At 45.8% G+C, this 26613-nt stretch overlaps 2 protein-coding genes across 11 annotated transcripts in view; one reads left to right on the top strand and one right to left on the bottom strand.

Moving 5' to 3' along the window:
- The window catches only part of LOC112107529 (diacylglycerol O-acyltransferase 1-like), a 38290-nt gene extending 25373 nt beyond the window's left edge, over positions 1-12917 (bottom strand). For 5 of the 9 annotated variants that reach the window (XM_024201277.1, XM_029911797.1, XM_029911796.1 and 2 more), the window contains exons 1-4: positions 8017-10866; positions 4551-4638; positions 3417-3457; positions 1222-1307 (exon numbers count right to left, since the gene is read on the bottom strand). In XM_024201277.1, coding sequence (XP_024057045.1) covers positions 1222-1307; positions 3417-3457; positions 4551-4638; positions 8017-8159 — 358 coding nt within the window. In that variant the 5' untranslated portion in view covers positions 8160-10866. The other 4 variants (XM_024201282.1, XM_024201273.2, XM_024201278.2 and 1 more) reach the window with 4 other exon arrangements.
- Positions 12918-12967: 50 nt separating this feature from the next.
- Positions 12968-18809, top strand: GINS3 (GINS complex subunit 3). Of its 2 annotated transcripts, XM_024201283.3 has the most exons (3): positions 12971-13244; positions 14676-14909; positions 16560-18809. In XM_024201283.3, the coding sequence occupies exons 1-3, from the start codon at positions 13065-13067 to the stop codon at positions 16788-16790; spliced, it is 645 nt and encodes a 214-aa protein (XP_024057051.1). In that variant the 5' UTR covers positions 12971-13064; the 3' UTR covers positions 16791-18809. The 2 variants fall into 2 exon arrangements, with proteins under 2 accessions (XP_024057052.1, XP_024057051.1); XM_024201284.3 differs by lacking the exon at positions 14676-14909 and having other exon boundaries at positions 12968-13244.
- Positions 18810-26613: the final 7804 nt, after the last annotated feature.

Below are 26613 nucleotides of genomic sequence, written 5' to 3'. Positions count from 1 at the left end.
TGCAGAATCCGATCAATTGTACTAACTACTGACCTCACTCACATTAGGGAAATCAGAGCTTTGATTCTGATGGAATGATAATTAAACTTGCTACCATAAGGGGGCTGGTCCCAGACTGTGGAACAAACTCCCCCAGGAACCAAAGACCATCACAAACCTCCCCACCTTCTGCTCCATGTACCAGGTGCACTCCTCTGACCTGCCTTCTCTAACACTAACACAGACCAGCATAGACATTTTAAAACTCAAACAAAACCCTACCAAAACAAAGCACTCCATTGCACACACAAATCTCCCCTGGGGGAGAGAGAGAACAAGTCACATGTGATAGATGTTAGTCATGTTGCTAAATGGACCACTGGAAGGCACTCAGGCCACAACGTTTTGCTGGCATAACTATGTTGGTCAGGGGTGTGAAAAGGTGTGATCCCTGACCAATATAGCTGTCCTGGCAAAGCCCCTATTGCAGATGTAGTTATACCGGCAAAAGTGCACTTTTGGGGGACTCGTACTCTCACCCTCACCCGTATTTTGCTCCGGGGCCTGAGAAAAAACATACTGTCAAAAGCGCAGGTTATAAACTATGACCATTCTAGCAGCACTTTGCCTGTATAATGCTCAGCACAGCTATACCAACAAAGCATTCCTAGTGTAGACCTGGCTTCAGACACTATGGTGATGAGGACAACAGGCTAATCAATAGAATAGAACAGAAACTCTTCCTCTGAAGCCTCTCTCCTAGAAGCTAAAATTCATGATAGGTGTAAATGGATTCAACTCTGCTTTCTCCAGTGGAGTTACAGCTTCTTATACCATTGGTATATTTGGCCCTGAGACTTCATTGCTAGGAGATAGATTTTTAACACCTTGTTTTAGGAAAATCCAAGTCTCAAAGCATCACTCATAATAATTGAGCTAGGTTCATCCTTGGTTTGGCATTCTCACTGAATGTGCTTTTGTTTGATTTCATTAACGCTGCTCGTAAATATGGAAATATGCAAAAAAGAGAAAACCAGAAGCTGCGCTGCCTCTCCTACCAGGGATTGAAACCCTGCCAAAAATCCACATCTGGGTTTGTATGATAAAACTGGACGCTGCTTGTGATCCAGAAAAGTGCAGAGAAAATACATTTGTTATAGAAATATTTCATGGGATGGTGTTAAATTCAAAAGTGACACCATTAAGTATTCAGCAAATGATATTTGCACACTGTCATCTTACCAGCAATGAGATATACTGCTGGCCACTTATAGGGGTCTTTCAGGAAAACGGAGATTATCTTTACAGGGTCGAATAGCAGTCCATATCTGAGAGAGAAAAACAGTGAGGTGGTGCAGAAACTCTATGGCTTGATACTTAGAACCATGGCTACTACACTTCTACCTAATTGTCAAACTCAGAAAAGATGCTTGTGTCATTTCTCCTACTTGCTCCCCCAGACCTTGAATCCCCAAACCTCTCCCAACTGTAGTTGTTCAAAATGGAGAGCATGATTCCCCCAACTTTTGGGTTCGAGGACTGAAATCCGATCCCCGCGTATTCTCTCTCTGCTCCAGCAGACACACTATAATTTACCATCACCCAGGGGTTCCACCAGAGGGAGCAGTTGTAAAATGTTGGTGAGGGTTCTGCAGGAGCCTTGCAAGTGGCATGTGCCCAGAAGATGCATTAAATCAGCACACATTCCCTGGCACTCTGGCCCTGCCCCCTCACTAGCCAGTCTTGCCCACTTGCTAGGATGCACTGACAGGTTCGGAGTCTCCTAAAGAAGTGGAGATTGTGGGCAACATATGCTGCTTCACTCCTCTTCAGATGGACCTGTTAGTTGGTTCCCCTGGTTTACATTCCCCCTTTGCTAGGTTAAGTTTTTTCCAAATACAGTAGAACCATGATTTTATGAACGGCCAGTTATAGGAACCTTTTTTCTGCTGCCAAATGTGACTTCAATCCCTCAGCCAATGTTCAAGCGGCTGTATAGGTTTGAAAAGACTAAGAGATCTGGAAGCGAAGAAAGGCAGTTCCCTCAAAGGGTATGTCTACACTACAGGATTAATCCGAATTTAGATAATTCGAATTTGGGAAACAGGTTGTATAAATTCGATTGTGCGCGGCCACACTAAGCACCTTAATTCGGTTTTAAACCACATTAATTCGGTGGTGTGCGTCCACACTAACCCTAATTCGAATTAACAAAATCGATTTAGGCTCTACTCCGTTCGTCGAGGTGGAGTACAGAAATCGATTTAAAGGGCCCTTTAATTCGAATTAACTGGCTCTGTAGTGTGGACGGGTGAAGGGTTAATTCGGATTAAGGCAGCTAAATCCGAATTAAAGTCCTAGTGTAGACCAGGCCAAAGAAAAATCAGGCATGCTGTATACATGTGTTACCATTCATTAAGGACACTCACTGAACAATTACTACATTCACGTATGCAGTGTACCTACTGTAATTTTCAGATTTGAATTTTATTAAATTTTCGGTTCCCAATTAGTTCATAAAATAAGGGTCCTACAGTAATGCAAAATAGCCTTGCTGAGCTGGTTCTGATAGTAATCATATTATACGGGCCAAATTCTCAGCGGGTGTACATTGGTGTAGATCCATTGAGTTCAATTGATTTGCACCAATTAGCCCCAGCTGAAGATCTAGTCTTACACTTCTGTAGCATCTTTCACTCCAAAGGATCCCAAAATATTTCACAAATTATGGACAAGATTCTGCCATGGGCATCCTCCGGCTTGGAGGCTGCATAGGGTCTACGTGGCAGATGAACACATGAGGATGCTGCATGCTCTACACAATATGATTCGGGACAGCCCCTACACAGGGAGTCAGTAAAGCAAATTCTTTGCATCCTTCCCCACTCTTGGACACCAGAAGAAGGGTCCTATAACCACACAGCAGCCCAGAAATGCAGCTACTTTGGCAGTGGAAGGCAGCAATCAGGTGGACAAATGATGCCCAGCATGACTGGGGGATGCCCAGGAATTTTGGTCAAGGACAGCAGGGCAAACCTGTACTTGTCTGAAACATACCATGGGATTGTTAATGTTCAGGCAGAGCAAACAGGTTTCTAAGGACTAAATTATTTAGTAAACATCATGGAACTTAACTTATCCACCACTGAAGGCTGAAGGGCTGAGTTAATCATGCTGGGATTTGAAACCATGGTTAGAGAATCTAGGTATTTTGAAATCTGAAGCTTAGACCACTATGCCATCCTGTCCAGCAAACAATTCTGGGACACAGTCATAGTGTTCAGGGGAAAATTTGATGCAGTTATTTCTTTTTTGTTGTTTACTGATTAATCACAGAATGACTCTTCAGTCAATATACGCCTACTCCCCCTGCAAATAAGAATTCAAGTTCCCCAGAACTGTGAAACACCGCTTTTCTTTTTTAGTGACATACTTACCTGATGAAATTCTCCAGGCTCATGTGAACATGTGTGAGGACCTAGAGTAAAGAAACATACACAGTTCACCAGAGTTCTATGGAAAAACACATTTAAAATATCAGCATTCAGATTGGCTGGAAACAGCTTGCCTGTAGTCTGCAAGTACTAATTTGCTTTACATAAACCAAAAAGTTGATGACAAATGCATTCTTTTGGCTTCCTTTAATTAGAATAAGCCAAAGTAGCTCAGAAGAAGCTGATGGGTCCATTCAGAATAGTCAAGTTTATGTAAGAGAATAGCCTCTTTTTTCCCAAACTGATCACCAACTCCAATTTCTTACATTTCTTGATGACATTTGTTTTATTCTGCTTGAAAAAAACCCACAATCTATTCAATAGATCCCAGGGAAGACAACAGATCTTATTCTTCTCTCCTAAGGTGTAAGTCAGGAGTCACTCCCCATAATGGAGTTACATCTGTGCACAGCTGGTGTGAGAAGAGAATCAGTTACAAGAAGCCTGCTGTGCGAGGTGACAAATTTCAGGGAGGGAGGGTGTTAAACCCTAATGATGAAAATGGAGGAAAGGACTGATTGCTTTGCTCAGTTGGCTGAGCAAGGCTTGCTTTCCTTCTCTAGGAAGAAGAGAAGTCCTCTCTCTAAAACAAACAAAACAAATATATTGAGTCTGGCTCTCCATGGCATTACACCAGATTTACACCCACAAAATTCCATTGACTTCAGGGGTCTGAAACTGTGGGGAATCACACTGATTCACTGGGATCTACTAGAGAAATATGCTGACCCACATTAAACAGGGCTTCATGTTGTATCAACCTCTCCCTAAAGGAAAAATGCATTTACCCACCATTTCCCCACAATTCTAAGCTGCAGATACTTGCAAAGAGTTAGTGATATACATAAAGGAACACAAAGAGAATGGAAAGTTACTGACTTGGTACAACAAAGAAGTGACAGCTGCTGGCTCTAAATTTAGGAGCTGAGACAAGAAATACCAAACATTTTTGTAAGTATTACCAAGTAAATCATGAAAGGTTTAATCTATTCAGCACCTCCCTGTAAGGGTTTAAAGTCAGAAACACTAATCAAACATCTATTATCGGTCTACGTTACTTGGTGATTTTCCACTTACCAACAGGACTACAGACCAGTTAAAAACGCCTTGAAAATTGTTGAATCCACTCCCATACGATAATAGGGATTCACACAACGTATGACAGCTAAGGGGAAAAAAAACGAAGAATTACTGTAATGCTTCCATTTTCATTTTTATTGAAAATTTAGTTTTCAATAGAAACTGTAGTATCTGAAAGACAAATATATTCTCACTTTAATTTTCCTCTTCAGTGGCTTCTTAGAAAACTTTGAAATTAAGAGCTTGTCTACATGAACAGTTAGTTCGTGGCATGCTGGATTGGGTGTAAATCAACCCTGTTCTAGCCTCCTACATGCTAAGCATCCATGTGGACCCTGCTGATGTCCGTTAACAGTTCAGTTGTGCAGTATGCTGCGTTGAAACAGGAGTAGATTAAAGTGTACTGGGGAAATTTTAGTGCATATTAGCAGGGTCCACATGGACACTTAGTGCATGGCAGGCTAGTGCAGAGTAGATTTATACCCAACTTGCCATGAACTACATAGAATATCAGGGTTGGAAGGGACCTCAGGAGGTCATCTAGTCCAATCCCCTGCTCAAAGCAGGACCAATCCCCAACTAAATCATCCCAGCCAGGGCTTTGTCAAGCCGGGCCTTAAAAACCTCTAAGGATGGAGATTCCACCACCTCCCTAGGTAACCCATTCCAATGCTTCACCACCCTCCTAGTGAAATAGTATTTCCTAATATCCAACCTAGACCTCCCCCACTGCAACTTGAGACCATTGCTTCTTGTTCTGTCATCTGCCACCACTGAGAACAGCCGAGGTCCATCCTCTTTGGAACCCCCCTTCAGGTAGTTGAAGGCTGCTATCAAATCCCCCCTCACTCTTCTCTTCTGCAGACTAAACAAGCCCAGTTTCCTCAGCTTCTCCTCGTAAGTCATGTGCCCCAGCCCCCTAATCATTTTCATTGCCCTCCGCTGGACTCTCTCCAATTTGTCCACATCCCTTCTGTAGTTGGGGGACCAAAAATGGATGCAATACTCCAGGTGTGGCCTCACCAGTGCTGAATAGAGGGGAATAATCACTTCCCTCGATCTGCTGGCAATGCTCCTACTAATACAGCCCAATATGCCATTAGCCTTCTTGGCAACAGGGGCACACTGGTGACTCATATCCAGCTTCTCATCCACTGTAATCCCCAGGTCTTTTTTTGCAGAACTGCTGCTTAGCCAGTCAGTCCCCAGCCTGTAGCGATGCATGGAATTCTTCCTTCCTATGTAGGCAAGTCCTAATCTTATAGGCCAACCGTAGAAGGCAGTAATGTCATAGGGTGGTAGTGTGGCCTAGAAGACCCCACCCTAGACTAGAATTCAGAAGACCTGGTTTGTTTCACTAGCTGTAAAACGTGTTCCTCCTTTGTCAGGGAAAAGTGCTTGGGGATCTAGGGGATGACAAGTCTTAATCATTATTAATGGACCTTGCAGGTGTCTAGAAAGCCGCAGAAAGGCTGTTATTCTCACCCAGGCTTCAGCAGTGACTCCTAGTCTTGCTTCCTTCTTTTTCTCCAAGAAATGAAGTAGCTGCTAAATTGCTCAAGGAGGGACAGATTCTGCAATGTTTATTCATGCGAAGCAGCACTCACTCCCACAGGTAATCCCATGGAAGCCAATGGAACTACTTCCACAAGTACTGTCAATCCTACTCAACATATGGGTTGCAAAATCTGGCACAGAGGATACAATATGTCTGGTCGCTACAACTATGCTACCCCCATCATAGCCCAAGGCTGAATAAGAAACACAAATTGTTCCTATCAACAAATGTTCCAGTAAGGAAAGAAATGGGTTTAACCAATATTTGGAACAGTTTCAGGTTGAAGGATAGTGACAGTAACTTATAACTTCAAAGCACCCATGACAAACACTAAGGCCCTGATCTTCAGAACTGTGCAAGCCTAAGGCTACGTTTTAGTCACAGGTATTTTTAGTAAAAGTCATGGACAGGTCACAGACAGTAAACAAAAATTCACAGCCCGTGACCTGTCCCGACTAAATCTTGGGAGTGCCGTGGGTGCTCGTGGAGGAGGGGTGCCCGGGGGGGCTGCTCGGGGGGCACCGTGGATGCTGGAGGGGCGCCGGCCCAGGGGGCGCCCTGGGTGCACGGGGGGGCAGCCTGGGGAGTGCTGTGGGTGCAGAAGCCTCGGGGGTGCTATGGGGGCAGTACCTGTGGACGGAGGCAGCACACAGAGCTAGGAGCTGAGGGAGGGACCTGTTGTCGCTTCCAGGGAGCCCCCCCCCCAAGGTAAGCGCCACCCAGAGCCCTCACCCCCTCCCGCGTCCCAGCCCCCTCCAACTCCCAAACTCCTCCTGCTGCTGCTGGGGGACGGGGGCGGCCCAAGACTTCCCCAGCAGTGGCCAGTGCAACTGGCCCAGGAGCTGCCTGAGCTGCTCGGGCAGCCCCAGAGCCAGCTGCATGGGCCACTGCAGAAGTTACGGAGGTCATGAAAAGTCACGGAATCTGTGACTTCCGTGACCTCCATGACAAACTCGCAGCCTTATGCATACCCCTAACAGACATGAGCATTACCTGTGCACACAATTACCCCTATTCCATGCATTATGATAGAGGGTGAAATCCTGACCTGGAGATTTGGGATTCCAGATCTTGGGGATATAGATTAATACCAAGAGAAATGGGATACTGCCTGCTTTTCCCCCAGTTTCACTACCATAAGCTCAGGTGATTCAGTTTGCCCCATAACAGCCAGTATTTACTGCTGCAATACTTTACTCTCCTCTTCAGTGGGGCATCACTTCTCATTTATAACCTTTATGGTAAGATGGACTTTCACCTTCTCTGTTTTCTGTGTCCTATCCTCTTGATTCCCCATGGAAGGGGAAACTATACAAAACATGACCTGGCAGCTGAATTCCAACATTTCTTACAACGCATACAGAGACACAATTCTCAGGCCTGGTCTATACTTAACAGTTAGGTTCACATACCTGTGGTGCTCAGGGGTGTGAAAAATTCACATTGCTGAGCGCCATTGCTATGCCAACCTAACCGACAGCGTAGACATGTCTAGGATGACGGAAACATTCTTCCAATGACCTAGCTACTGCCACTGGGAGAGGTAGATTACCTAAAGCAATGAAAAAAACTAGGGCTGTCGATTAATCACAGTTAACTCACGCAATGAACTCCAAAAAATTCATTAATAGTACTCTATTATTGTTTAACAGCACGATTAATCGCGATTAATTCTTTTTAATTGTGCGATTAATCACAACTAATTGTTTTAATCACTTGACAGCCCTAAAAAACCCCTTCCGTCACTGTAGGAAAGGTCTACACTACAGCGGCATAGCAGCAGCACTGCTCCTGTGCCACTTGTAGCACCTGCAATGTAGATATGGCCTCAGAGTAGTCCTGTAATAAGTATAAGAGTGTTCTTTGAAATTATGTGATTCCTTTATCTTTGTGTTTGCCCTGTACCTCAGTCTCTCTGGGTCGTCTTGTCTCACTTCAGTATCATTCATTTCAGGCTGAGGCATCTCGGGATTGATGGAAATATTAATTTTCTTTTTTCTCTTTCCGGACATTTTGATTCCAAACCCTATAAAAAGAGATGACTCCATTTGTACAATCCTCCCTTTTCACAATCTCTGCAAACGTCCATTTTCAGCACAAAGACGTTGTTCCTATGACCCGATTAAACAGGGATTTTTTTTTTAGTCCAGTCTTGTCAATTAGACTCTTCATCCAAAACTGTCCTTTAAAAAGGACTCTTGAAATCTGTTATACCAGCCCTCTGGAAAATGTGCAAGGATGGAAATAAAATTATTCCAAAATTTTTCTGTCTCATCACAAATCAAGGACAATATTTAAGACTTCTATCTGAAATATAACAACTGTTTTCTGTACAATGGATGAAAACTTGAAATCTTACTAGGGGAAAAGACAAAATGTTGACCTTTTCATTTTTATGTGAATCTTTTTTCTGGTGTTGGTTTTTGCCCTTCAGTTGTGCATTGCATTGTTGCAAAGATTTAATGTACCTGAGACTTTCTAAAACTGGCAAAGTATGGGTGTCATATTCGCATACACGTGTGCAGATATTCCTTCTGCTCTTTGGTCTGTGTATGTCCTTTCTACTCAGCTAACTAACAAATCAGGTTCATTTGGATTTTCACAACTTCAGCATACTGGAGTTCACAAAAAACTGTTACTTTTTATCTACCTATGTTTTTTGTATAGCTCCTATTACCATGGTATCTAAGCAATGAGTAAATAATCCAAGTGTGTATTCTTAGCCCAACATTTTGTACTTTAAAAAAAACTTTTGATGACATTTTCCTTGAACAAAATAGATAATACAAGATTTAACAAAGTGTTGCAAATTTGGCTGTTTTAGCAGGTTTGATTTTGATCAAAATAAAAGTGTGGAAATTAACACAGTCAAAACAATATCAAACCAGCCTGAAACCAGCTTGAGCAGAGGGCTCCATGGAGAACACTGTGATCATAAGAATGTAAAAGTAATGAAAAAAGTGACATTGACCGGGGAGTTAGTCATGAACTGCAAAATCTCTTCCTTTATTCTTTCTCTTTTTGATATATATGAATTTTTAAAGGGAAATCTTGAAAGATTCAAATGTAGATTTTTAGTTGGCAAGTGCAATGACTGATTTCACCCCTCAAAAGATGATAAAAAAACAAGTGTTCATGGGAAATAATCACACACACTTTTTATAATCCCAGTTCAATCTATACATTTCCATTATTATTTTTCCCAGTAAAACAAAGAGTGGCATACAGAATCCCAACCCTCTGCACAAAAAACGGTCAGCTGGGTGATCCATTCCACGGAGCAGACTCAACTTCCCCACTCACTCTTTCAACAAGCCATGCCAGATTAAACCAGAATCAAAGGTGGAGGTTGGGGGAGGTGTGACAGGCTAGGACCCATGTTTGAAAAGCTCCCCACATTTTGCTAATCTGATCCCATAAATATATGAACCTATTTGGGGCCATATATTTTTCATGGATCCAAGCCAAGTTTACTCTAAAACTTTGGCTGTATTCAATTGTAAGAGTGGTACAATCGGAGAGGCTCAAAATCAATGAAAAGTCAATCTCTGACAAATTCAATGGGGGACCAAATATAGACCTAAACTTAAAGCTACATTTCAAAGAGAGGATGAGAGCCACCAGTCTTTCACACTGAATCTGAGGCTGTCAATTTTTAAACCACTAGGGAGAAATATTGCAATTCATGGCTAAATCATCATGAGCCAGTGTTCATTAAAATGTATTGAAAAAGTCTTATGATCACAGTATTCCCTATATTGTTCTTCTGTTCAGGCTTTTTTTCAGATTAGTCTGGTTTTGGCTACATTAGTTACCACCCTTCAACTTTAATACAGACCACACTAAAAACAGGATGGAATTTTCAAGAATGTTGATGAGAATTAGGCCCTGACTCCTACTGAAAGCGGCTTAATGTTTTTCAAAATCCCACCCCATACCTTTGATTCATTCCTGGTCCATTTGCCACTATGTCTTTGGTTGGAAGGGAAACAGAGTGAGTTTCAAAAATATCATTCTGCTTAAGTAATCAAAAACTGTGGGAACAACCCAAATCCCCATTTCCCACGGGTGTACCGATGCTCATGTTTCTTTCAAACCTACTCAAAGCTTTGTATGAGCAGAGACTGATAAACATAGCTATAAACCCTGATACAAGGAAAGTAAAATATTTATCAATGATATAAATGCTCTGTTACCTTATAGATTACTGTGCTTAGTAATAGTACAGGGGTTTTGAAGTTGTTTTATTTCTCAACGTGCACAATTAAAGGCAGGGCAAACAAGGTTTAATTAAGCAAAGAGAAAAAAATGAATTCCCAAATAAAATGTAAAACATTTTAAAATTTCTAAACAAGCAAGACAAGGACAAAAGAAGTCTGCTTTCAGTTATACCCATGTAAGTCTGGAGTAACTCCGGTTAAATCAGTGCAGTTACTCTGGAGTTATACTTGTTTACCCAAGATCAAAATCTGGCCCAAAGAGTGTGATTTTAACCTAGAAGCATTATCTCTGGTCTATTGAGTTATAGCACTAAAGCGAATGTGGCATTTGAATTCAAATCCAATATTCTGCCTCTGCATGAAAACAATTTAATAATTAAATCGTTGGCATTCAGAGATCATTAAGATCTACTTAAACCTAATTAGCACAGATATTAATTTGTTTGGATTTTCATTATGTCCCTTATTAAGCAAAATGACCCTTGTTTCCACTCCAAAGAAAAAAAGGAATACCTAACCACACAGATCCAATTCATACTCACTGTGGTCTTCATACAGTTTGTGGATAGGGCCAGATTCACCCCCTGGGCATAATGGAGTGCAATTTGCAGCTCCCCTGTGCCTGTCAGAGTGGCTGCACTGAAGAAAAGATTCAAACCTCAAATACAGGCAGTTGTGATATCACAGGTGCTCTCCTCTAGGGTTCTGATAGGGAAGGAAAGAGAGGCAAGGATGGTTTGTACCACTATGCCCCTTCTCCAGGCTGACTTTCTGCTGTCAGCAACCCACTACCTGGGTTGCATCCGTGTGAACCTGTCCCAGTGCCTCTGGTTAGATCCAGTCGGCAAAGGCTTAGCTGAAAAGATGAGCCTAGCACAACATGCTGAAGGTTAACAAATTCAAGATCTGACACCTGCCTGAATGAGAAAGTTCCACAGACAGGGACCTTCCAACCAAGAACTGCCTGCATCAAGATCTTAGACAGTCAGCAAAAACACTCCAGCTGATTTCAGCCATCACACAGGAGATGGCCACACTTTAAAACAGACAAATGCCAAATCACGCCCAGATCCTCAAAGGTATTGAGACACTTCACTCCCATGGGAGTGAGGCGCCTAAATACCTTTGAGATTCTAGGCCAGAAGGCTTTACGTTAAATTAAAAATAACTTGCATCAGGGAAGCCAGTACAGTTTATGGGATGGAGGTATGTTCTCATGCCAACCAGCTCCACTGAACAGATCTGCCATCAAATTAGACAGAGCAGTCTAAAGCTTCTGAATTATATGTTTTTAGTTTTAATTTAAATTCACTAGGGATGAAAATCTGGTCCCATTAAAGTCAATGAGAATTTTGCCAGAATTTCTCCCTAGAGTTTAAAAATCTAAACAAACTGTAACTTCTTTGGGGCAGGGACTGTCTTCCTACGTGTCTGTACAGCACGACGAACTCTTCGGTGCACCATGTCATTCCCAGGTCCTTTCTTCACAACTTTGTAGTGGAGCGAGAGGTTCCCAAGAGGCCGGGCTTTTACATGGCTGTCCTGATTTCACCGGAGTGGTCCTGCATGCAGGGCTGTTGGAGGTTAGCCTGAACACTACCTCCTGCCAGTGCAATGTTATTACGCCACGGCAAGGGGGTGGCGTTGTCTCATGCAGGCATTTCATGACATCACGACTCAACCTGTCCCAGACCAAGGCTGGATTCAACCCAAATGCAAACTGCCCGTCTGGACCGGGGGGGGCGGGGGGAAGGGATGTGGGCATTGGGAAGAGCCAGGGGCCTGGTATCCCCAGAGGGCGGCTGGTGTCCCCAGGGGCCAGGCTGGGTGCAATGGGAGGGGCAGAGCTGGTGATGGGGGGGAGCAGGGAGCAGTGGGTCCGTTTGGTTTAGAATTAAAGCTGTTATACACTGTGTCTTTGCAGCACACCACTGAGTATTGGGGGGTCCCCCAGGCACACCACTGAGTATTGGGGGCCCCCTAAGCACACCACTGAGTATTGGGGGCCCCCTAAGCACACCACTGAGTATTGGGGGCCCCCTAAGCACACCACTGAGTATTGGGGGGTCCCCCAGGCACATCAGAGTATTGGGGGCCTCTAAGCACATCACTGAGTATTGGGGGTCCCCCAGGCACATCACTGAGTATTGGGGGCCCCTAAGCACATCACTGAGTATTGGGGGGTCCCCCCGTCCGAGGGGAGCTCCCCCTCCTAGCCCCCTACTGACCGCAGGGGGCCTCACCCTCACATGCTCCGCCTCCCGTTGGGCCCGGGCCCCGGCCCCGCGCTTCGACGCCGCGGCGCTGTCGGTTACCGGCCGCCCCCGCTAGGGTCATGAGGCAGCACGCGCCCCCGCCAGCCCCTGCTCGCGCCGCCCGCAACGATCCATCGGGCAGGGCGGGGCGGGGGTGCAGCACCCGCGGGGGAGGAGACCCCCCCCATCAGGCGGGGTCGGGAAGCAGCGCCCCTCCCCCAGCGGGCAGGGCCGGGGTGCCACACCGTTGGCCTCGCAAGTTGCAACTCCCAGCGGCACAGGCCCCCATCGTGGCTCTTTGCAGCGTGGGACTGATGGCACGTGCGCGCACGCGCACGCGCACACCCTCTCCCCTCGATTGCTCTCGCCTGGGGCGAAAGGGACGCATGCGCGTTGTCCGTTCCCTGGCCTAGCGGCTGCTTCTGCCTGGCAGCGGCTGAGCGGGAGCCGCGGGGTTGGAGCGCGCCGCCGCCCCGCCATGGCCGAAGCCTATTTCCCAGTGGGGCCCGGGCTGGGGCCTGAGGAGAATTTCCTCTCGCTGGAAGACATCCTGATGTCCCAGGAGAAGCTACCGGGGCGCGTGGAGGCTGCCGTGCCCCGCCTGGCTGCCGTGCTGGGCAAGGGCGCGGGCGCCGGCCAGAGCGACGGCATCCCTGAGGTAACCCGCCGCCGGGGACTACAGCTCCCGGCAGCCACCGGGCCTGGCCACGTGACAGACCGGCGGGCGGGAGCTGCGCGTTGCATCTGCCCGCCGGGGCTCGGGCATGAGGAGACCCGGGGTCTCTGCCCGAGGGCTGAGCTGAGGGGTGGAGCGGGGCATGCTGGGAAGTGCAGTCTGCCCCGTGAGCTCGGTGTTGGGCGGGGTGACTGGAGGTCTCTGCTCGAAGGCGGGATTTCACCCTCGGGGGGGCAGGTTTGGCCTTGGGTGCAATACATCGCAGTAGACTCTATGCCCGTTTGCATTAAAGACCAGAGGGGCTGCAAACTGCTCTGTGTGGGCCCATCTTACCCCACCCCCTAGTCTGATCTGAGATCTGTGGGCTGTTTAGTGAAACTAAAGGGTAATATCGCTTCAAACCACTATCAGAAAGTACTTATTTATGCAGCATACCCTCAGCCTGTGGAATGCATTTACTAATGCAATTACTGTGGCTGGGGTATTTTTTTAAGGGCCTATCAATGTTATGCCCACTAAATATTGTAGTGAAGTGAGAATTTTTGGTAGGGAATGTAGTTACTGTTGGGTAGCTGTTTAGTTTAAATTCTGGTTATTGTCTAGGGACCGTGCCCTGCAAATAAATTGTATGTGTAAAATTACTTCCCGGAGTAATCCTATTGCGAGGAATCACATGAGCAAAGTTGCACATACACCTCTACCCTGATATAACACTGTCCTCAGGAGCCAAAAAATCTTACCGCGTTATAGGTGAAACCGCATTATATCGAACTTGCTTTGATCCGCCGGAGTGCGCAGCCCCGCCACCCCGGAGCGCTGCTTTACCGCGTTATATCCGAATTCGTGTTATATCAGGTTGTGTTCTATCGGGGTAGAGGTGTATGTGAAAAGTATCAGGGGGTAGCCGTGTTAGTCTGTATCCACAAAAACAACAAGGAGTCTGGTGCCACCTCAAAGACTAACAGATTTATTTGGGCATAAGCTTTCGTGGGTAAAAAACCTCAAAGTGAGGGTTTTTTACCCACGAAAGCTTATGCCCAAATAAATCTGTTAGTCTTTGAGGTGCCACCGGACATATGTGAAAGTGTCTGCAGGATCAGGGACTCTCCTTGTAAATTTCCTTACACTGCAATATTGTTTTTTATTTATATATACATGTTACACATGCAGCTGTCTTTCTGTGCCTCATACTTTGGCACTCATTCTAACATAAATTTCATGCCTACGGACTTCGCCAGTGACAACCAAAAATCTATGATTTACATTAGTTTCCACTATTGTAGACTGAAATAAAATCACGCCCTTGTGAAACTTCAGTATTCATCTGAGTCTCATGTTTATTTGTTATCCTGATCGGAGTTCATTTACCTATTTTTTTGGGGGGTGTGGGGTGTTTCTGTTGTGTGAATGCAGGGTTCAAAGGTGGAAATACCCCTGTGGCTAGCAAAAGGGTTGTATGACAACAAACGGAGGATACTTTCAGTGGAACTGCCCAAGATTTACAAGGAAGGCTGGCGGACAGTGTTCAGTGCTGATGCCAATGTGGTTGATCTGCATAAAATGGGGCCATACTACTATGGCTTTGGCTCCCAGCTCCTGAATTTTGACAATCCAGAGAATCCAGAGATAGCTCAGACTATACTGCAGGCAAGTATTTGAACCAAATCTAGTTCCTTTGGTAGATTTGGTTTCCTTTTTCTTTGCTGCTGCCTCCTCCATATTTCCTGCAACTTTGCTGTAAACAACATGTAAAAACATGATTTTAGCTTGAGTAAGGACTGCAAGATCAGGCCCTCTGGCCTCAGATGTGCATATTCAGATACCAGAAAATTCAATAAGATTCACATGTATTCATCCAGGAGCCGAATTTGGTCCTGTGAGTTTTGTACAAGGAACATGATGTCACCTAGAAGAGGAACCACTTTGATGCATCACTTCTTAGTAACAGAATATGCAAAGCATCTGTCAGAGATTGTACCTCTGGAGCATCCCATTGGGGTGAGAGGGTGCGCCTCTTTGGTCCCAGATATCCTTCTCTGGCTGTACGCATCACGATTTTGTTGGTTCGGAGTGCAGCGTTTAGTCCTCTCGTTGTATATCTAAGGGACGCTGCTCCCCCACCTACATGCTCACTTCTTGGTATAACAGCATCCAAAACAAAAAAGGCAAACAATAATCCTGCAGTACAGGCTCACCCCATTGTTCTCTACAAGGCAAAAGTTAAATAGTCTCTGTGAAGAGAGTGGGGGGAGTCTAGGGTCTTAATTGTCTGAGGGGCTCAGGCTGAGTGCCTGGGACTGTAATAGAAAATAAACAAGGTAAAGATGGTCCTTTTACCGTACCAGAGGGTCAGGTTGGCAGAGATTCATAAGCAGCCCCTGTGCTGTGAGCCTCGGGGGCTCTGCTTTCCTCTGAGTGCCACATTGCCCTGAGCAGGGATACTCCCCTGTAAGGACCTGCTCATCTCCAGGCTTGACAGGCTTCGCTGGTGTGCTGGGCTGGGTGCTGATTGTGCCTAGAAGAGCTCTTTAACCCCTTCCTGACTGGAGTGAGGATCTGCCTCACCACAGTGTCCCTCCTCCCTGTTAATGAGTTGGGTTTTGTAGATCATGGCATAAATAAACTAACGTTCAAAGAAGTGTAAATGAAATGTGTGACTAAATTTCAGAGCGCTCACTGAGAGTTTGAAAGTCTCTATTTGGTGCTTGTAGAGCACCCAAATACCAAAGTTTTAGATGCCAAATAAATGCATATACTAGAAATAATAAATAAAACCCAGTCATATTTTGAGACTGGTGCTTCTAAAAGCATAGTTTCCCAAGTAATCTTAAACCCAATTTCCAAAGATTATCAAGAGTTTAACCCTTTTTCCTTCATGACCACAGATTAATGGCCTGCAGCCGAGCAAGGCCCCCTGCTCCAAAACCAGTGACTTCTCCCACTTGAATGGAGGTGGAATTATAGTTGTATTATGTTTTAGTAGCCTCTCTTGGCCAGCCACTAGAAGGCAACAATCACGCTTGACCAAAACTAATTCCACCCAGTGATACACATACTTTCTAGCCAGGATTTTGTATACTCATCCATCCACCCCAGTTAGGTTAAGCTTATCCTTGAGTACGTCGAGCTCAGTACCAGCAGTCAGGTGCTAGCCCAAAACAAATCCTTGGCTGCGTACATACAGACAGCATAGGGACTAGAACCCTGGATCTTTCAGCTCCGTAAGCAAAGGCCTCTAGCACCTGAGTTCAAGAAGAATCTTCCTTAGCCATTGGTAATTCTGCTTCTCTCCCTTAGACATTTATTGGCCGTTTCCGTCGCATCATGGACTCCTCCCAGAATGCCTACAATGAGGACACCTCTGCACTGGTGGCACGGCTGGATGAGCTGGAACGAGCGTTGTTTCGAGCTGGCCAGAAAGGGCTGAATGACTTTCAGTGCTGGGAGAAGGGGCAGGCTTCTCAGATCACAGCATCCAGCCTGGTGCAGAATTACAGGAAGAGAAAATTCACGGACATGGATGGTTGAAAGCATGAAGGACACAAAACTGCTACAGGGGACGCTGAGGTACTCTGTGTCAGAGAGAAGAGAGACCAGCCAACCTTGGGAAGGGACAGACTCTCCTCCCAGTTTAACTGAAGTTCTTCTGCGCAGCATCTTCAGATTAGACCAAAGCACGTTTTAGACTAGAGGACGAGTATAACAAGAATACATCACAAAATTGTTTTACAGCACACACATCCTTCTCCCATGGATTTACGGTAATAGTTTTGGGCTTCATAGCTGAGTGGATATAAAAGGCTCTTCTGAAAGAGGATCATTTAATATTTACTGTTTTTATCATATAAATAGATCTGGAATTGTAAATAGGGATTCTGAAAATGTAGTTTCAACTCTTTCACCCCCACCTCAAATCCCACCTTCCCCACACATACCCCAATGTGTTGACATGGGAACAGCTGTTTCCAGCTTCATGATTCCAGAGGACATCCCAATAACATGAGGAGAAGAGTGGTATAGACTGCACGGTGTTATCCTCTTCTCTCTTGCTATGGCTTAATATGCCAGTACAAGTGCCTTTGTTAGGGGTAAGCATCTGCTGTTAGCTGATTCTGTTGCTGCTTTAGTTTCGTATGTGATTTTAATGCTTGTCATTGGTACAGTGGAGACTGCCTTCTGTTTGTCCACACAGCAGTTGAAGTGGCGCTGCAAGCTTTATGCACCCTGCCTCCACCTCCCACTGCCACTACTATACCCGGAAAGCCCACTTCTGGGCAGCAGGTGGGAATGGAATGCCCATTCACTCCTAGATGCATGGTGGTTTTTGTGATGTGGACACCAGTTCGCGGAAGAAGTTATCCTGATTGCTAGTTTTGGCTAATGGTGAAGGGGCAGAGCTAATGAGTTGTTTCTTTCCTTCTGATCTATTGGCATTTCCAGAGAGGAAACAACATTCTTGCCATTGGGAGCGAATGGAATTAGAACTCATTAAACAGCACAAGAGTTGCTATATGGAGACGTCCTCAAAACCTAGCTCTGCTTGTGAGTCACGTTGGAGGGCAGGAGAACACCCAGAAACACATGGTTCCCTCTCTAGAAAGCTACTCATGGGACCATTGGAATTGGTATTCTTGGGACAAGTCATTAGAAACTATCTGGGTGTTTCTTAGCCTTCCTTGAGAGGAAGCCCTTTAAAAAGTAACTAACAAGAGGGGCCTTCTCCTGAGAGGTGCTGAGCATTCACAGTCCCTGTTGACTTCATTAGTAGCTGTGGATGTTAATCAGACTTTCAGCATCTCTTGGGATCAGGCCCATGGAGAGCTACATTTTGTATGGGCAACTTGTTCTTGTCCACAAATACTTAATGTAAGTGTTGGCTAAGGGATCCCCCAGAATGGGCAAGTGGCCATTCTTTGGGCCTCAGGAGTGAAAGCTCTGCCTCTGCAGTTAGTCAAAAAGGACACTGACTGCTGGATACGGCAGCATCTTCAACTTGCCATGGTCTCTGAAGTGCACAGGGCAACCTGTCCCACTGCAGGAGACGAAGTAGCGGCTAGTGGAATATGAAGAGGGAGTTCAAGCGTGCACATTATTAAATGCCACTGTGCTAAGTGACAGCATGCTATGAAAATGATGCATTTTTATAAGAAACTAATTTTAGCCTGGATTTGTATATTTTCTATTTTGGGATTTCTGTGCTGCATAAATGAGCGTTTCACGTGAAATAAGTTCTTCACACAGAGTGTCTCTCTGTAATTGCCCTGCTGCTGAGAATCAGTCATGGCCAGGAGAAGAATGGCCACTCGGAAACCTTAGCCACAGGGTTAGCAAAGTCTTGTTGCTAGAACCCACCATGTTCTTCACACCACTCCCAAACATAGGAGTGTTACGTTTATACACTTCCGCTGGCATAGCAACATCTTCTGTTTGACTCCCAGCTCCCCTAGCATTTGCCACGAGTCACATTAGAGACACTGCTAGCATAGGCGCCGACTTCTGCTCCCGCCGATGGGTGCTCAACCCCTCTCTGGCCTCGGCCCCGCCCTGACTCCACCCCTTCCACGAGACCCTGCCTCCATTCCAACCCTTTCCCCAAAGTCCCCACCCAACTCCGCCCCCTCCCTGCCCCTATTCCGACTCCTTCCCCAAATCCCCGGCCCCACCTCTTCCCCTGAGCGCACCGCATTCCCACTCTTCCGCCCCCCCCCCCTTCCCGGAGCGGACAAACAGCTGTTTGGCAGCGGCTGGGTGGGATGCGCTGGGAGGTAGGCAGAGGAGCAGGGACCCACTAATTTTTCCCTGTGGGTGCTCCAGCCCCGGAGCACCCATGTAGTCAGCGCCTATGACTCCTAGGTTGATAGAAAGCTCCAACCTTTGATTTTGTTTTTTTAAAAAAAAGTATAAAACCTGAGTGACAGAAATGTGTCCGTATTTATGCTTAGATTTTGGAGTTTTTGTTTTTAATTCCGGGGGAAACTATTTGATATTTTTGATGTAACCATTCTCTTGCAGCATGTGCAGCCCAAACATTGAAGCATTGTGGTAATACTCAAGAACCGGAAAGTGAAATTGACTGATGATGATAATACTGTACAGCATTCACGGTATATAGTGCTTATGTTCAAACACTTTCCAAATATTAGCTAATGAATTCTCACAATCCCAGAGGGGGAAACTGAGGCACCGACATACGTGACACACCAAAGGTCACACATCAACATGATGGCAGAGCCAGAAATAGAATCTGTGTCCTGACTCCTCCTCAGTGCTCTAACTACTAGAATGCAGGCGCTCCAAAATAAGAGCAAAACAAACACAATCTGTTTTCATTGTCCAAGCTTAGTGAAGTGAAAACTGAGACCAATCAACATATATGATTTAAAAGTAATTTGGGTTTTAAAAACCCAGTTTTAAAGGGGGGCAGCATTGACGTGAAATCTAGTCTGATTGCCAAACAACGCGCGTTCCCTACATTCTTTTACCAATTTTCATGGCATGTTTTTAAAAAAAATTGTTTTCTCTCAAGCAGCAAAGACATTGAAATGATTCTGCACAAAATGCTGTCAAACGCACAAAGTGAACAAATTAAAAAATAGAGAATTTTTTTTCTCTAACCTCTTTCAGTAATCTTAGGTGTACTTGTGACAATAGTAGGTACAAAATTTTCACAGAAATGTGGTGGTTGGTTGTTTTTTCCGTAGATAAATGTTCCTTTGATACTTTCAGGTGTTATTAATAAAAATAAAAATAGATAGGACTTTTTAAAAGAAAACATATTTAACCTGACAGTGTCCTCTTAAATTGCAGCCAACAGTTAGCAGATTTTATGTGCGATTGATTTTCTTGCTGTCTTGTATGCCTTATTCTATCCAGAAATACTTCATGGCTGTTCCAGAGACTAGGTGCCATTGAGAAGCCTTGTAAGGTATCTGGCTAAGCCTACTGCGTAATTTTGATAAACACAAACTGTACTTCGTAATCACACAGCAGCAAACTGAAGTGAGAAGAGTTTGGATTTGCATACTTGTAAAACAGAAACAATCCCTGGCATTTGACTAACAAAGTTAAGGAGCACGTATTTAACAAACCAGCAAAGTGGAAGGTCGCTCTAGAATACTGGCAGCGAATCCCTGTCAGAAGTAATGAGTTGGAAAACTCCTACTGAGTCTACGTTTGCACTTAGATTCTCTTTAAATTTTTTATTTATTGCTTCTCAGGTACTTTTCTTTACAGCAGAGGCAGCCACTGAGGCATGATGCCCAATTAAATATAAATAGCTTTTCACCCAACATGCAAAACCACCCATCTCAGTGCTTTCCTCCTTTTTTACTTCTGTTGCTGCTTCTTTGCCAGCTGCTTTGTGCTCTAATCAGTGTCTCAGTCTGTCCTCTGGGCTTGAGTTATTTTTGGTTGGCAAAGAGAAGATATTGATTGCCCCTGCCAGACTGGAAGTAGTGGGTGTAGTCGTTCTGATTTCAGTATTGGACATCAATCTCCATAGCAAAGAGGTCAAGCTAGATCAAGAAATAGCAATCAGGAAAAGATAAAGCAAAAAGTGGCACCAGACCTTTTAGCACATCCTTTGGCGGGAAGGAATCTATTTAACAGGAAGACATTTTAGGGTGGGATTTTTGAAAGTATCAAAGTGAGTTTGGAGCACAAATCCTATTGCAAATCAATGTGGTGTGCGCTTGTAAATCTTGAAAATCCCACCACTGTCCTGGCAAGGGGGGCTCTGAGCCGACACCTACAGATTAGCCAGTGGCTGAGCCCTACTGCATCAATTTGAGGAGTGAGGTGTGACCCAGGGACTTCTTGGTGCCAACCAGCAGAGAGCACAAGGGATGCATAGGGTTGCACAGGGATCCCCTGGGTCAGATAGAGGCGTATTAGTTCACCAAAGGGTGACATGTAAGGTCTCTACTCAGAGGCAGTGGCCCACAGGTCTCCATAATCATTTCAAAATGTTTTCACGGATAATATTTAAGGAGTTACTTATCCATACTGGAAATTGTGTTCTTAAAATCTTAAAGTTAAGACAGGTAACCAGGAGATGACATGCTATGGACAGGTTCTTTTTAGGCAGGGCATCTCGCCGGACGCTTGTATGGTTGTGTGCCTCACAATGGATGCTGATTTACAGACAAAGTCAAATGCTGATTGAGATTGTGAAATCTACAAGAAAGGAATATACAGGAAAAAAACAACCAGCAGGGGGGCATCTGGTTTATGAATAAGGACAGTCAATAATTCTGATATATCCGTGGGTGCAAATAGACACCCTAGATCTTTCACTGAGGAGGCAAGCTGACGGTGTGACTTCTCATGAATGGAAGTTCACAGCCAAACCTGGCTGTAAAACGGTGCAAGGACTTTGGGTGAGCATTGCTCTCTAAGACATGAAAGTGTCTAGGTTCTAGAACATGATTTTATTTTATATGTAACCATATGTTTTTAGTACTTCTGCTTGCTATCACATGAATTTCTACACGTTGTTCAATAAACTTTTACTTGTTTTCACTGTAAGTGTTGCGTGTCAAGCAGAGTAGTGATCTGAAGTGGAACTGTTAAGTTGCCATGTATTGCTTCTTTGGAAGCAGTAAATCTGTGAATACTGCAAATGGCCAGTGGATCATTGGAAGCTCTAGGGAGATTCTCGGGGGTTGGAGTATTCTTACCGCTAACGTGTAGAGAGGTAGCAGGGCCTGCATAGGCCTAGAGGGGATGGTTTATGTTGCCCATCGCCAGTAGAGTTGGGGAACTGACCCATGGCAGGCACAGATGAGACTCCCTCATGCTAAGGACGGATGGTGTCAGATGTGCTGTACTCCACATTCTAATTGAGCCAGTGGCACAATCCAACTTGATCTAGCACAGTCCAGGCCTGAGCCAATCCAAGAATGGCCCAGGGTAAACCTGTTCTAGCTATAAAGTGCCCCCAGCCCCATCTGCTCAGAGGATGCATTGTGTAGTGGTTAAACCACAGCAGTGGGAGTCAGAACTGGGTTCTGTTCTTAGCCCCACCAGTCTCCTTTTGTGACAATGGACAAGTCACGTAGGTCTGGCTCTTTAAAGGTATGTAGGCGTTGCTGCACTCAGCATTGCAAGATCTAATGGATTTAGGAGCCCAAGTCTCATTTTCAAAAGGGATTAGGCACTTTGCCTGCCAATGGGATTTGGGCTCCTAAGTGCCTAAATACCTTTACATATCTGGGCCTTTTTGTGCCTCAGTAAAATGAGGATAATAGCAACCTAAAGGGGTTGGACGTCTTGTGAGGTTTAACTTGCGTTTGAATGCCTGCGATATTTTATAAACATCAGTGCAAAGTATTAATTTGTTGCAATAAATCTGTACCTCAGTGTTTTCAATAGGGCAAGGCCCCTGTGTCTGCCGAACTCCAGCTCCTCACTTAGGGCGGGCTCGACAGAGTATCTACAAGTTATCCCTATTTAGAAATCATTCTGGGTTCTTTGATCAGCCCAGTCACAAATTTAACTGTTGAACTCTTCTAGGTGCGGGACCCACCTGATCATCATGAGGGCCGTCTTTCTTACACCCTCCACCCTTCTATCCTGCCTAAACAGCGCTTCGTCACCGCTGCAAAGTGGCCACAGAAGCAGGGCTGAGCTTGCATTTTCTTCTCTTTTGGGTGGTTTTCCCCGAGTGGCAGTATTTCCGCTGGAACGAGCGGAGTCCTAAGCACTTAATATTGCGAATCGTCTTCAGTGAGATTCTGTATGAAGCCGCTAATAATGTCCCCGATTGCTCATAGTGCTGGGACTATTCAGGGATGGGATGAGTGGTGAGTATTTGGGGAGTCTGGTCTACACTAGCATCCTATGGGACCACTGGTTTCTTTTTCCAAGATTAGCCTGAGAAAGGGATCTCTGTGATGGGTTTGACGTGGCTTTCCAAGCTTCCCTGTGAACAGGCAACACGATTTAAACCTGTGGTGGGCAGAGTCCATTTCTAAAGGCACTAAGATAACACGAGGGGGTATTGGTCTGGGATTAGGGCTCCTATGTGCTACAGTAACCTATATAATAAGATTCCAGGATCGTCCCTCTCGGTGTCACTCTGATGCCTAGAGCGTCTGTTGAATCAGGGAGAAGAGATGGGGACAGAGCTACAATCATGGCTGAGAGCTCTTTTTGTTTAGGGTATCACCAGACAGACTCATCCCTGGGATTCGCATTCTGTTACTTGTCCAGTTCTCAGCCATTTTCACCTTTTTTACACTCTGCAAAGTCAGCCTGGGCGACAGCATGGTCTTTTACCTAGGGCAGATCGTTAATGTTCATCATAACACAGGCTTCCCATGGAAATACCTCCTGGGGGAAGAGTCACCTCACAGTGGAGCTTTCAGTTGGGGAATGGAGCTGGGTGGAGATCCCGGCAGAATGAACGGTGATTCTTACTCCAAGCCCATTGACTCTTGGGGAATCTGTAAGAAGCCGCAAACTTTTGCTCCAAGGTCATGCGTTCTGTTTCCTCGCATCAGCAGGACTGTCGGGGTGTATCGGCACTGAAGGCTGGAACCAAGCGCCTTGACCTAGCACGCTAAACATAGCCGTGTGGGTGCTGCACCTTGGCCTCTCACGCCTAGGAGCCCAGGTGTGCTTCAGACCCAAGCTGTCCCTGAGCCACCATGTCCACACAGCTATTTGTAGTGTGCTAGCTCGAACCAAGCTCTCATGAGTCTCTCTACCCAGGCTGGGAGGCTAGCTCCCCACTGAAGTGTAGACGTACCATAGGCATCTTAACCACCTATCCATGCACCCCCACTTCCCATTACTCACACGCCTGGAGAGAGGACAGACCCGCTGGGGCTGGGTTGGATTTTGACATGTACGTTACTGGCCCAACACCTTCCCCCACAGTTAAATCTGACCCCGGAAATGCTCCAATCCCTTGCTGATGATCCACAGATTCAGTTTCATTAGAAGAGGGAGGAAGGCTTGGTGATGTCTGACTACTGTGACCAAGCCATTGTGATCTCAGCCAGTCAGTTAGACCAATCATGTCAGGAACTCAAGCTGTATTGTCTGCTGCCAACGTTATTCAAAGTAAGGGACACACCGTTGCCCTTCTTTTTATGGCAGTGTTTGTATTAACCTCTTGCTTGCGAAATCGGACACATTTATCGGTTAATTACTGAATTTTCCCCACTAGTTCCGAGAGGAGTTTGAAATGACCCTGTCTGTGCACTCACCTTCTTTGTGGTGTTTGTGAACTGCCTTGTCAGAGACAGCAGAGGGAGCACTGAGCAGAAGATGCTGTTTTTGTATGAGTCCTACCTTAACATTTTTTTTTTTAATCTAGGCTAGTACGAATCCAGGTGCTATTCTCCACCAGCTGAGGTCAAAGTTGGAGCCTAAATTACTTGAGAATGTCTCTTTGAACTTGTAGATACTGTAACAGGATGGAACAAATATCAAATGGGACCCAAGCTGAGCCCTGATAGCTGCAAACAAAAACCAAAATGTTAATTTCAGGCTCCACCAGGGACGAGAAAATATATCACCGTTTGCCAAATAGAAAAAGACTAAACTGGCGAGAATGAAGCTGTGACTCTGAGCTACAACCAACAGCGCATACAACTCCGTTAAAGTAAAACCAGGGCCTGCTCTAACTTTTTTGCTGCCCCAAGCAGCAAAAAAAAGCGCCGCCCCCCGGGAACCCCCCCCCCGGCCCCGGCGCCGCGGGGCCCCCCCCCCCCCGTGGAATGCCGCGCCACGCTGCCCCCCGCCACCTCAAGATTGGCCGCCCCTTACCAGGCGCCACCCCAAGCATGTGCTTGGTTGCCTGGTGCCTGGAGCCGGCCCTGAGTAAAACAATGCTAAAGACAATTCCTTATCTGTGTCCTGTTAACAACAGCCTTGCTTGTGTTAACAGATTGTGCATCCATGTTGGCATAAAACTAGCCCCATCCAGGCATGAGTAACTATCAGTCACCTGGAGGGCCGGTAGATGCTACAATGAGTCAAGGAATGTCCTGACTCCCTGTCCAGTTCTCTAACGACTTTAAAACAGCTGCATAAATATCCATCTGTCTGAGAGCAGGAGAACAGCAATTCCCACCAGTAGTTTGGTTATGAATATGTTCCCCCTCCATCCCATAGGTCAGCACCTTGTGCTTGGCTTTATTTCAACCAGTGCTAAGAGGAGGTGAAAGGGACATCTTTGGATTAGTGGTACCTTGTTCTTATACAAAGGCCAGTATCTTTAAGCCCACTGTACAGATGGGGAAACTGAGGCACAGGGAGGGATGTGAGTTGCCCATAGCCACCCAGCAGGCCAGGTCTCTTGAAAACACAGGTCTCCCATCTGCTAGACTACACTGCCACTCCCACCCCCATGTGGCGCATTCACTTTCCCTCCTCCCGCTCCCATTTCCAGGGCGCAGTGCTGCGTGCCGTGCTTCCTGCGCAGGTGAAGAGCACGCCTAGCATTTGTCTTTGCTGTTCCCTTGTAGAGCAGAACTCCATTCCAGAGAGCTGTGCCCTGGGCCTCCCAGTGCCTCCCTTAGACTGTTGTGGAAAATTACAAGGAATGGCACAAGCCAAGGCGCTCGCTCCGCTTTTAAAACACCTCATTAATGTTACTGAGAATTCCAGCAGGTTCCTGAGATTAGCACACTTCTATTTTTGAAGAGTTCTTTCTAACGGCGGCCTGCCAAGCAGGGCCAGCAGCCTCAGAAATCTTTCTATCTGGATTGGCAGGACACACTGTGGTCTTTCACCTTGCATTAGCCTCTGTGAATTCTTGTAGCTTCAGCTCTTCCCTGCTGCTCCCCTGTGCCTTGAAAAAATGTGTAGTCATGTTTTGTAGTTCGCCCTGCAGGAAGGTGGAAGCAGATTCCGTGCCAGGGCCGAGAGCTGCAAGCACCAGTCTTTGGGCATGATCAGCATGAGTTTGTTGCCCCGGTTGGCAGAATTCTGGGCATGGTGAGACTCCTAAAATATTATGGATCGTGGGAGGGGCCCCTTGCCTAGACATGAGTCACAGAGTGCAGTGTGTGTTGCTATTGTAAGCAGACATCTGGTCGCACATTCAAACACTTCACGTAGGACTCAGCTTCTCAGAGGAAGCCTGGCCAAGCCTTTGGATGGATGAGAAGCAAGAAGAGGTGTGGGGCTGCATCAAAGTCAATGCGGGGAGGTGCGGCTGCACCCCCACTCGCAAACGTGGGTGGAACCAGGACTCTGTACCTTGGTGCCTCATGAAAATGTCCGGCTGGATTAAAACAAAAAAATGTTCGGCACCAAACAGCAACCAATGCGTTCAGCATTGGGGGCGGAGTGTGAATGTCCATCGTTCTCAATGGTAGCTGAGCCCTCTTGAAAACAT

The sequence above is a fragment of the Terrapene carolina genome, unplaced genomic scaffold, assembly GCF_002925995.2.
Source record: "Terrapene carolina triunguis isolate 2854851 unplaced genomic scaffold, T_m_triunguis-2.0 Scaffold130, whole genome shotgun sequence".
NCBI classification, from domain to species: Eukaryota; Metazoa; Chordata; order Testudines; family Emydidae; genus Terrapene; species Terrapene triunguis.
The sequence above is the reverse complement of the archived record's forward strand: the minus strand, read 5'-3'. Positions and strand labels throughout refer to the sequence as shown.

What these genes read in the sequence shown, in the direction of transcription:
- GINS3 (XM_024201283.3), top strand. Translation starts at nt 13,065, where the DNA reads ATGGCCGAAGCCTATTTCCCAGTGGGGCCCGGGCTGGGGCCTGAGGAG. An exon ending in AGAGCGACGGCATCCCTGAG is followed by an intron (nt 13,245 to 14,675) that starts GTAACCCGCCGC and finishes GTGTGAATGCAG; the next exon opens with GGTTCAAAGGTGGAAATACC. An exon ending in TAGCTCAGACTATACTGCAG is followed by an intron (nt 14,910 to 16,559) that starts GCAAGTATTTGA and finishes TCTCTCCCTTAG; the next exon opens with ACATTTATTGGCCGTTTCCG.